The 11,444-nt window shown below is 51.0% G+C and overlaps 1 protein-coding gene across 1 annotated transcript; it reads left to right on the plus strand.

Annotated features, from left to right (window-relative positions):
- Positions 1–257: 257 nt before the first annotated feature.
- Positions 258–4,631, plus strand: LOC109567770 (probable cystatin-15). Its single transcript, XM_019972796.2, has 3 exons — positions 258–545; positions 3,389–3,499; positions 4,425–4,631. Exons 1-3 carry the CDS (start codon positions 351–353, stop codon positions 4,503–4,505), a joined length of 387 nt encoding a protein of 128 aa, XP_019828355.1. The 5' UTR covers positions 258–350; the 3' UTR covers positions 4,506–4,631.
- The last annotated feature ends 6,813 nt before the right edge of the window (positions 4,632–11,444 follow it).

The following is an 11,444-nucleotide window of genomic DNA, read 5'->3' on the forward strand; positions in this document are numbered from 1 at the left end:
TGACTCTGCCCATTCTGGGGTGTACTACCATGAGGGGAATTCCAGAGGGCTCGAGACCCTCACCCAGACCCTACTGAGGCTGGTCTGAAGCTGCTCTAGAGATGAGGGGGAACAGAGCCTTCGGGTCCCTGGTGCCCAAGGCTTATTTGACAAGGGGTGGAAACTGGGACATCCCCCCGCCCCACCCCCAGCTCAATTTCCCATCTGGTGATAATGGGAGGATCAGAGAGGAGGAACTGGGCAGAGGGCCCGGTGGGCAGCAGAGCGCTGTGCGGGGCAGGGCGGTGCTGGGTGGGGAGCTGAGGAGACGGCCTCCCAAGCACTTAGCCTCCAGGACGACGCTGGACAACATGTTCTGGAAGCTGCCTCTGCTCCTGGGGCTTCTTGCTCTGGGGCCTCATGTCTGCAGCTGGATGTTTGAGGACATCGGGAAGACAGGGCAAGAGTTCAGCATGTGTGTGGAGTTTGCCATCCACCACTTCAATGAGCACCAACCAGACGAGAATGCATACAAGCTGCTGTGGGTCAGGAGGAGTCAGCACAAGGTGAGGGTGAGGGGAGTAGGGGAAGGCATGGAGGTGGGAAGGGAGGAGGCTTGGGGAGGGGGAGAGACCCTCCCTGTGGCCCCACCTTTTCCCTGAAGTCAGGCCCCAGGGTTGGGGTGGCGGGTCCGTGGTCTGCATGAAAGGGTAAGAGACCCTTCATTTGGTCAGTGTTAGTCACTCAGCTGTGTCCAACTCTTTGTGATCCCATGGAGTGTAGCCCACCAGGGTCTCCTGTCCAGGGGACTCTCCAGGCAAGAATACTGGAGTGGGTTGCCATGCCCTCCTCCAGGGGATCTTCCTGACCCAGGTCTCCCATGTTGCAGGCAGATTCTTTCCTGTCTGAGCCGCCAGGGAAGCCCTCATTTGGTCAAGGATGTTTAAAAATACAAACTTCCATTAGAAGGGCTCCAAGGTTCCAATATATTTGCTGAATGCTTGGAGCAGGGGAGAGAAGGAGAGGGAAGCAGAAGGCTAAGCGAGGAGGAAGATGAACCGGGGGGCAGCACCCCAACTTCAAAGTCCAGGAAGGAGCAGCATCGCAGAGTCGACAGCGGGCCTAGGCCGCTGGGCTGATGGCCCAGCTGGTGAGCTGAGGCACCTCGTGGAGCAGACCACCATTGGTCCTGGGTTGGGAAGATCCCCTGGAGGAAGGCATGGTGACCCACTCCAGTACTCTTGCCTGGAGAATCCCATGGACAGAGGAGCCTGGCGGGCTATAGTCCATGGGGTCGCAAAGAGTCAGGCACAAGTGAGCCACTAACACTGACAAGGATCTCTTGTCCTTTCGTCCAGACCACGGATCCGACACCCTCACCCCAGGGCCTGACTTCAGGGTAAAGGTGGGGCCATGGGGAGTCTCTCCCCCTCCCTAAGCCCCCTCCAGGCCTGAAGGAGGCAGTGGAGATAGCAGGGCCTGCTCTCCTGGGGCTGTTACCCTGGTGATGAGAGCAATCAAGCCCCAAGTTCTCGGATGAGACAGTTGAAAAGGCGGACAAGAGCAGTCAGTGCAGGACTGCAGGGCTGTGGGGAGGGTGGTGTGGGGGGCAGAAGAGCCTTTTTAAAGACTGGCACTCCTGGGAGGACCCACATGAAGGTTTGGGGATAAGAAGGATGGGGAAGCCCAGAGAGGGCCTTGGACCAGGAGGAGTCATGAGTGTCTGCAGGGCCAGGCTGCAGTCTGTAGGTCTGTGTTGCAGAGAAGGGGGTGTGGGGGTGGGGGACGGGAGGTGATAGCACGCAGGGTGTGGGTGTGTTGGTGGCCGGTCAGGATATTCCCCTCAGAGTATCAGGGACTCAGAAGAAGAGGTTGCTCAGCTTTGTCCAGCATCTCTCTGGACACTGTGGGAGAAGTGGGTGTCTCAGCCTGGGTGCAAGCCCTGCCCTGGTCTCCGGGTGGCAGAGGAGAGCTGGCTTCTGAGTCTGCTTGGAAATTGATGTGGGGTATGGGTAGGGTGTCAGACGTGGACCCCAGGTCATTGTGCTGAGCAGATGGGCAGACGGCACAGAGAGGGGCGGGGGAGACAGGAAGAAGGTCGGGTATCCCCGAGGCAGCCTGGGAAGGTCAGGAAGACTGTGGTTACAGAGCATCAGGGTGGGGAAGAGGGGAGCATGGTGTCCTGAGCGCTCGGCCGGGCGGCACTTTCCCACTGATGTGCATTGCTCCCCTGCCTGTACACTTCGTCTGGATTAACTGTTGTCCAGCTGTTCTGAGCCCAGACCCAAGCCTGACACTGGATGGCCAGCCCCAAGTCGACCTGAGTCAGCAGGGCTCTGATGGGAGGGTCTTCTCCTACACAGACAGCCCCAGCTTCCCTCACATGCCCTCATTTCCTGACCAGCTGGTCCTTCCCTGGCTTGAGTCCCAGCCCCGGACTTGGCAAGGCCAAGAGCGCCTCAAGCATCCGTGTGGCCACTGCTGCCCCCGATCCATCCCAAACCTGTCCTTGCCCAGGGTCCAGCCGCAGTGCAAGAGACTGGGCATGTGTGTGTGTGTGTGTTGGGGGGCGGGGGTGGGCTGCATCAGCTGCAGGCATTCCTGTACCCCTAAGGAAGCCAGTTTTCTAGAAATTTCTAGGTCAGTGCCCCAGAGGCATTTTCCTCCCTGGGGAGGTTTCTGGCTACATCCCTCTCCATGTTTGAGTTCTTCCGAGTTCTCACTGCCTCTCCATAAGAGATGAGATTCTATCTCATGATGACTTCTTAGAGAAGCTGATGAATACACAGAGCAACACCCGGGTCACAAACATCCACCTGGATGAAGGTTTGCCAGGTGAGCCTTTGGGTGTCACAGCTGCCCCAGGAGAGAGGGAACATCCAGCCCCCGGGCTCCCGTCCTGGTCTGGATGTTGCCCCCTAAAGGGACAGCATGGCTTTGACAGAGGCTCAGCGGATGAGCATTTTTGGCCCCCTCCCTAGAAGGAGCCGTGTGATGCCCTCCGGGTGTCTGGATAATGTGATTGAGAGCTGGGTGATGTCTGGTGTGCTGTGTGTGTACTGTCAATGCCAGGGCCCTTCGTCCTGGAACACCCCCCCCTGCCCCGCCAATGCCATGTGCTGGTGATGCGGCTCCTGGGTGCCAACCATCAGGAGGAGTGAGGCAGGGGAAATTCCAGGGCTGCGGGAGCTGCACTCAGGGGCATCTTTTTGTAAGAAAATAGAGATTTAGGATGAAAAAGAAAAATATAAACTGATAATAAAAAAATAAGAATATGCACCTAGGTTTTCCCAGTTGATTCACACATGCGCATTCACACCATTTGCCCATTTTCTATCCGAATCTCCATGTTTTTCTCATTACTGCAAAGTGTATACTCACAGAAGTTTCTACAATCTCCCTTTGACAGAAGTTCTCCTTGACGTATTTAATGGACCTGCACCTGGGCCGCACAATCTGTAAAAAACACGATGAAGACATCGACAACTGCCCCTTGCAAGAAGGCCCTGAAGGGAAAAAGGTTCGAGAGTAAAATCAACCCAAAGCATCACAAATCTTCAGAGAATGAAAAAGAATGTCAAGGAGGGTGTGTGAGGAGGCTTAGAAGGCATCAGTGTTGACCCTGGAACAGAATGCAGGGTTCAGGCCCTTCCCCGCCAGGTCCCAGGGCTCCCCCTGCACAGAGATGCTCCCAGCTCAGCAGCAAGCTGGGCCCTGTGCTCACAGCCTGGCTGGCCCACCAGAGACTCCTACAGACCCCCCTGGGCCCTTCCCTCCAGGATGGAGGCTCCCCAGCCTCCAGCTTCCTACGAACTTGGGTCCAGGCAGATGCAGTTCTCCATGTGGGCCTCTCCTTCCTCTGCTCTGATTCTTCTGGACGGGAGGACTGATTAGTTTGCTGGTCGCTCCCACCCTCCTCCTGGTCTCCTGGGCGGCAAGGACAAGGCTCGGTCAATCAGTCCTCACGTCATCACCCTATGGGCTGACGTCTGGTCGGTTAGACTGAGATCTTGAAGATGGGTCCCAGTCAGAGAGATGCCCTCAGTGGGGCTGGGGTCTCTCTGGACCCAGCCTTGGAGCTGCCTCCGCTGGGGTGGGTTTGCAGCCACTGTTGGGTGGGGGGGGGTGTCACCTGAACCATCTCCTGGGCAGGCTGTGGGCTCCCCGGGAGCTCACTGGGCAGAGCCCTTCAGGCATCGCATGCCCTGGGGGAGAGGACCCTGAGGGGCAGGTCATGGTTCCGCCAGGCACCCTCTCAGGAACTCCCAGCCTTGATCATGGAGAGCTGAGCTCCAGAACCAAGCCCCAGGCTACTGTTTGATTCTGCTTTTCTTTCTTCTTAGTTTTTAATGTCCCTTGAGCTCCTGTTAAGTCCTTTCTGCACCCTCATTGTTACATTGTTTTTATTTTATGTCTTACATAGAATTACTTTTTTTTATTTTCAGGTGAACTGCACTTTCATTGTGGACTCACGGCCCTTATATACCAAGTTTACCCTCCTGAACAGCACCTGCCAGCAGATATAGGAGAATGAGCTCCGGACTCCCACGGCAGGTCCTCTTCCCCTGAAGAGTGAGGGTCTGGAGTCCTAGGTCTGCATGGCACCAGGGCAATTAAAGGCATCTTAGAGCACGTTCTGGGTCCCTGTCAGTTTTTCCTTCTCTCTGATGATTTATTTCCATGGATGTTGTTGCCAATGTCGAGCGATGGAGAATTTATCGTTGGTCTCACCTTGGTTGCAGGAGCAGGTCCTGAGTTAATCAAACTCCTCTGCTCACGGAAGTTTGTCCTTCATGGGTCCTACAGGGCCCTTGGGATTGGTGTTGTATATTCATTCATTCATATATTCTCCATTTGTCTATCACCTGTCCATTCACGCACGCTTCCATCCATCCATTTACTCATCCTTCCATTCATCTACCCACACATCTATTCACTCATCCAGCCATCCTTCCATGCATCTGTCCAGCCATGCATGCATCCATCCTTGCATCACCCGTGTTTTCATCCATCCATCCTTCCTTCCATTATCCATTCTTCCATTCTTTTTTCTATTTATGTTCCAATGTCGCCACCCTCCACCCATTCCACTCAAAAAGAATCGAGACAGTTTTGCAGGTGACAGCCACTTGTGTCCTTTCCATGTCCATCTCTGAAGCCAGACTCACAGTGGATGGTCCTTCTGGGTTGGGGTAGGGGGGAGGATGCCCAGGCACAGGGGTGGGAAGTGGGTGACTAAGATGATGGAAGGCTCTGTCCTCTGTGGAGCCCCATAGGGCAACTGCCCTGGAGCTCAATGATGGATGAGAATGTCTTCTCAGAGTTTCTGGGGATGGCTCAGAAGATGGCAGCTCCAGTCCCCCCATCCCCTCCCACTCCCTGACCCTTGTGTTTCCCCTTTGGAGCCCAGCCTGTCTTCCAAGGCTGTCAACATAGATCACTAGCCCTAGGACGGGCCCTGGGGTGACAGAACTCCTTACAAGCATGTCTCTCTCCCTGGGTCCTGGTAGGGGCTGCCCTGAAGTGTCCAAGGGTGTGGGGGCCCAACTGGGACAGAGAGGTCATGGGACACTGTCTGGAGGAGGACTTTGGGAGGGGCTGAAGGGTCTTTCCTCTGCCTTTTGAGCTTGGGGATCTGATTTTCTTGTCTGTGGTCATTAGCTTGTCTCTTTCCTGGCCAATTGGTTCCCCTGAAGGGGTCATCAGCCCTGATGAGACTGCTTTTCCCAAGACTACCGAGGACAACTCTACCAGCCACATCACAAAGACAGTGGCCTGCTCCGCTTTGGCTCCTTGTCCAGCCTGTGTGTAGATCCTGTAACATCCTCACAGTCTGGCAGGGGCATGTACACATTGACAGGGTAAGTCTGTGGTCAGCTAAGCCAGCCTATTGCCCACCCTTGGCTCAGAGCTCCTGGTTCTGAGGGCTGTGGCTCTGGGCCCCACACTGGCCTGGGACAAGCAGGCCCTCCCTGAGGGTCGGCTGGCTCTGCCCCAGGTGAGCATCTTCACCTGAACCCTCACGCCCCTGGGGAAGGCCTGACATCTGCTCTGTTTCATTATATGATGGTAGTTTTCTGTCTTGGAAACCCCTCTGGCTTCATTTCTCTCATCTCCTCTCCTCTCCCACTCATGCCCATCTCTGTGACCTGACATCAGAGAGACACAAGGTCCCCAGGTGGTTGGTGCTTGTGCCCAAGATCTGGGAAATGGTTCCAAGGAAGCCCGATCTTTAGAGATGTGTGAATCCCATGAAGGTATCTTGTCTGTGGCTTGTGTTCTGCATTTGGATCCTGCTCTCTGGAGCAGATTTATCAGAGTAAAACCATGGCCCATCCACTGAGCTGAAGCTCATGGTCACAGGCTCTGAGAGGGCCTGCGGAGGGGACTGGTAAATTTCACGCCCACTGCTGTTGTCATCAGTGAAACCACATTAGCAGGTTGTGGGTGATGACTTACTTCCTTGCTTCAGTCACAACCGTGGCCTGTCCCATGTCCCTGTCCTGGAGGGACCTCTCCAGATTCAGCCTAGTCTGAAATCAATAGAGAGGGAAAATATACAGAGAGTACAAGCACACAGTAGAAAAATGGATGCATTGGTTTTAAAAATCCTTGATTTCCATGAAACCCAGAATGTTTTCTCGGATTACCTGGTTTGGAGAAGCAGGGCCCTTTGGGATATATGTGCTGAGCTCCTTGTTAATCCATCTCATCATGGGGGAAGGTATGCGGAGGCAGCCGGAAAGGATGAAGAGAGAAGCTTGGATGCTTTAAGGACAGAGTCCAAGTATCTGTAGAACTGCAAACCTACAAACCCTAGAAGAGAAAAGTAAAAAGATAGAAATATTATAAGAAATAATGAAGATACATTTTTCAGAATTAAAGGAAGACACAATGAAAAGATTTTGTATCAGTTAGTTCTAACTGCATAAGAAACACCCTCAAAATATCACACATAGTAGGAAGCATTCATCCTTCCTGACAAGTATGCCAAATAGGGGGACCGTCTCTGATTACATTCAGGGCCACCCAGGATTAAACCTTCCTGTGTCCTATTCTTTGCAACCCCATGAATTGTAGCCCACCAGGCTCCCCTGTCCATGGGATTTCCCAGGTAAAAATATTGGAGTAAAATAAAAGAAAGAATACTAAAATAGGTTGCCATTTCCTTCCCCAGGGGATTCCCAACCCAGGGATTAAACTTACGTCTCCTGCTTGGCAGGTGGATTCTTTATCACTGAGCCACTTGGGAAGCAAACTCTTCTAGGTAATATTAACATGCTGATGGTGCATGTGTGTATAAGCACGTGCTTATGAAATTCAAAGGATTATGAGAGTGTTAGGGGGCATAGGATTTGGTTCTTTTACAAAGTCAACAACAGTAATCACTTCTTTCCACAAAATATCCAAACTCTGGAAACATTGCTTCAGTTGGGTGAATTTTAGTGTGCTAGTCAGCTCTTTGGAGAAGGAACTGGCAACCCACTCCAGTGTTCTTGCCTGGAGAATCCCAGGGACGGGGGAGCCTGGTGGGCTACCATCTATGGGGTCGCACAGAGTCGGACACGACTGAAGCGACTTAGCAGTAGCAGCAGCAGCAGTCAGCTCTTGGCACAGGAATACTGCCTGACAACCTGCCCCTTCCCCTCACCTTGACATCACCTTGACCTCAGCACTGTGTTGTAGCAGGAGTCCATAATCAGGTCAGGGTCTGAGACTGGCCGAGAGTCATGGCTGTGTGGCTTTCCTTTAGGTCAGCACAGCTGGGCTCACCCTGGGGTGGGGTCTACATATTCTGGGGTCCAGACCAGGTGCCTGACCCTAGAAGCTCCCATATCACATGTTCTCAGACTAGGGTCTCCCAGGGCCCCCTCACCTTGGGAGACCACCAGAGAGAGGAGGAATCTTCACATCTCATCCTGATGCTGTCAACCCTGCCTCCACTGCATAGGCAGACAGCAGTCACGTGCCAGCCCACCACTGCAGGAGGCTGGGCGGTCAGGGCAAAGGGTGCAAATGAGCTGGTCTTAATCTTAGGGAAGGGACAAGGACCACAGCGATGCTTCTCTGTGAAAGTCTTGGTACCATAACCTGGAGCGGACAACCCAGGTCCCAGGGTTGCATGTGTGGTGATGGACATCTGTTCTTCTCCAAAGTAGGAAATCCAGCAGAACTGGGCATGGCAGGGGCACAGACACCAGTGACTAAGTGCTAAGGAAAGGCAAGGATGAGAAACACAGCACCCAGGGTGGGGTCACAGGACAGCTGAGGAGCACATGTGAGAGACCTATGACACTCCGGCTCCTGGTCTGGGTGATGGATGCTTGGGTGTCCAGCGTGTTGTACCAATGCCAGGAGTGCTCCGAACCAAGACAGATGACATTTCACCTGGCTCTGGGCAACTAGGGTTCATAAGAAAAGACAAGCCAAGAGAAACCTCAAATGCACCCTGGTGTCAGAGAAAAGTCCAGCATGTGCTTAGAACTTGGTAGTTGATTGGACAAGGGCTGAGGGTTGGGGTTACTCCGTCAGCCCAGCCTCTGAGCACCTAGGGGAGGGGGGACTCCACCCCCATCCACTGAATACCTTTGATGTGGGCTCCACATTTGCTGGGCTGGGTCTTGGGTTTTGCCCTTTATGACCCCCGCGGCCTGAGGGGCTCAGTAGGGCCTTGGGTGCCTCCCAACCTGCTTGGGCTTCCCTCCCAAAGGCCCTTGCTCACCGTCGTGCGTAGAAGACCTGTCTCCAGTATACTCTTGGCCATGACAGAACTGGGAGGGGGCCCAGGTGTCCCAGGAGGGAGGGACGTGGAGGCCCGAGGAAGAGGCTCTCTGGTCTCTGGTGCTTAATCTGCCCCCAGAGTGGGGTCTCCCCTGGCTCAGACCTTGAGCTATGGTGCCTGAGGCCTCCTGAGCCCAGGGGCGGAGGGGCAGGTGTGGCTGACTCCCTCGGGGTGACAGACTGTCAGCCCTCAGGTCCCGCTCCTCCTTGGTCTTCTGCTGTGAGCACAGGAATTGCACTCTGGTCTAACCCATTTCCATTTATTTACCATCATACCCCTGCTGAGCTTATCTACTCTCTTTTTCTTCCTAATTATTGAAGAATATATTCTTCAACAATTATAATTATTGAAGAATATATTCTTCAACAATTATAATTATTGAAGAATATATTCTTCAACAATTATAATTATTGAAGAATATATTCTTCAACAATTATAATTATTGAATTATAATTCAATATAATTATAATGTATAATTATATATAATGTTATATATTATATTATATAAATTATATGTATATTTACATAACTATATTATAATATGTAATTATATTTCTGTTTATATATTTATTATAATTATATGTTTATATTATATAATATATAAATATAATATAATTATATAATATATAGTATATAATTAATTCATCTATAATGTAGAACACTTGAAACATTATAAAGAAAAATTAGAAATGAGTGCTTTTCCACCAAAGCAAAAGCATTGCTCATCAACTCCTCAAATAGTCACACATTCTCCATGCCTGGCCTGGCTCTGGTGGAGATGTTTTGGGTGGCAGGAAGGATTCCCTGCTCTTAGAAAGTCCATTTTGTTTCTCATGGGGAAAGACGGGCCATCAAGATACTCACGGGTAACTAACTGTAGGTTATGATGGATGACATGGAAGAACAAAGAGGGTGGTGACAACAGGAGCCTGGAGAGGCACATGAGACTTGGGGGGAGTCTGTATGGAGATTGGCAGGGGGATAAGCTGGGATGAGGGGCTAGTGGAGGTGAGGGAGGGACCCCCGGACCCCGAGAGGAGGCTGTGCCCTGTGGGGCAGGCGAGGCACTGGCCTGGGCTCAGTGTGATGGGAGGGCCTCCCAGGGCCAAGCGTGAAGAGGCGGCACCCGCAGCTGAAGGGTGATCAAGACTCTCCTACAAGGTTAATAGCAAGATTCTCTGCTTTTTCCTAACAACACACTTTTTATTTATGAACAAGTGAATCATATTTAGTGTTCTGCATCTTGTGCACAACTTTTTCAATAAGCATTTTCCAGCACTGTTGACAATTCTTTAAATACAATTTTTTTTTGTTTTATTGCATTTTGCTTTATTGCCTGTGCAGATACTACGCCTTTTTTTTAAATTTTATTTTATTTTTAAACTTTACAATATTGTATTAGTTTTGCCAAATATCAATTTTTAAGTCACCATAACAGAGAGTGAAAAAGTTGGCTTAAAACTCAGTATTCAGAAAACTAAGATCATGGCATCCGATCTCATCACTTCATGGCAAATAGATGGGGAAACAATGGAAACAATGACAGACTTTATTTTGAGGGGCTCCAAAATCACTGCAGATGGTGACTGCAGCCATGAAATTAAAAGACGCTTGCTTCTTGGAAGAAAAGCTATGACCAGCCTAGACAGCATATTAAAAAGCAGAAACATTACTTTGCCAACAAAGTTCCATCTAGTCAAAGCTATGGTTTTTCCAGTAGTCATGTATGTGAGAGTTGGACTAAAAAGAAAGCTGAGCACTGAAGAATTGATGCTTTTGAACTGTGGTGTTGGAGAAGACTCTTGAGAGTCCCTTGGACTGCAAGGGGATTCAACCAGTCCATCCTAAAGAAAATCAGTGTTGAATATTCATTGGAAGAACTGATGCTGAAGCTGAAACTCCAATACTTTGGCCACCTAATGCAAAGAACTGAGTCATTTGAAAAGACCCTGATGCTGGGAAAGATTGAGGGCAGGAGGAAAAGGGGACAACAGAGGATGAGATGGTAGGTTGGCATCACCGACTCGATGCACATGAATTTGAGTAAGCTCCAGAAGTTGGTGAAGGACAGGGAAGCGTGGGATGCTGCAGTCCATGGGGCTGCAGAGTCAGACACGACTGAGCGACTGAACTGAACTGAACTTCTAAGGTCATAGGAAACACAGAAGCCAGATGGAGAATAAGAATCAATTGGCCCACACACTTTGTACAGTACACACTCACACATGCACGCACATCACATGCTCACACAGTTGGTGAAGGACAGGGAAGCCTGGCATGCTGCAATCCAGGGGGTCACAGAGTTGGACATGACTGAGAGACCACACTGAACTGAAGAGGCTCCTTTTATTCAAATCATAATGCATTTGTATCCCTGGTGGCTCAGATGGTAAAGAATCTGCCTGCAATGAAGGAGACATGAGTTCGGTCCCTATGTTGGGAAGATCCCCTGGAGAAAGAAATGGCAACCCATTCCAGTATTCTTGCCTGGAGAATCCTATGGACAGAGGAGCCTCTTGGGCTACAGTTCATGGGCTCAAAAAGTTGGACACAACTGAGCAACTAACACACGTATTTACTAAAGGTAGGAAACTCTTAAAATACCCCTGGTGCTTTTAATATGTAGCAAAATTTAAAAATCATGAATGCATTAGAGCTGACCTCAGAACAACACTGGCTTAAA

Source organism: Bos indicus, chromosome 13, assembly GCF_029378745.1.
Source record: "Bos indicus isolate NIAB-ARS_2022 breed Sahiwal x Tharparkar chromosome 13, NIAB-ARS_B.indTharparkar_mat_pri_1.0, whole genome shotgun sequence".
In the NCBI taxonomy this organism is placed as follows: Eukaryota; Metazoa; Chordata; class Mammalia; order Artiodactyla; family Bovidae; genus Bos; species Bos indicus.

Coding starts and splice junctions, on each gene's coding strand:
- LOC109567770 (XM_019972796.2), top strand. CDS start 351: ATGTTCTGGAAGCTGCCTCTGCTCCTGGGGCTTCTTGCTCTGGGGCCT. Junction 546..3,388: donor TCAGGAGGAGTCAGCACAAG/GTGAGGGTGAGG, acceptor TCCCTTTGACAG/AAGTTCTCCTTGACGTATTT. Junction 3,500..4,424: donor AAGGCCCTGAAGGGAAAAAG/GTTCGAGAGTAA, acceptor TTTTATTTTCAG/GTGAACTGCACTTTCATTGT.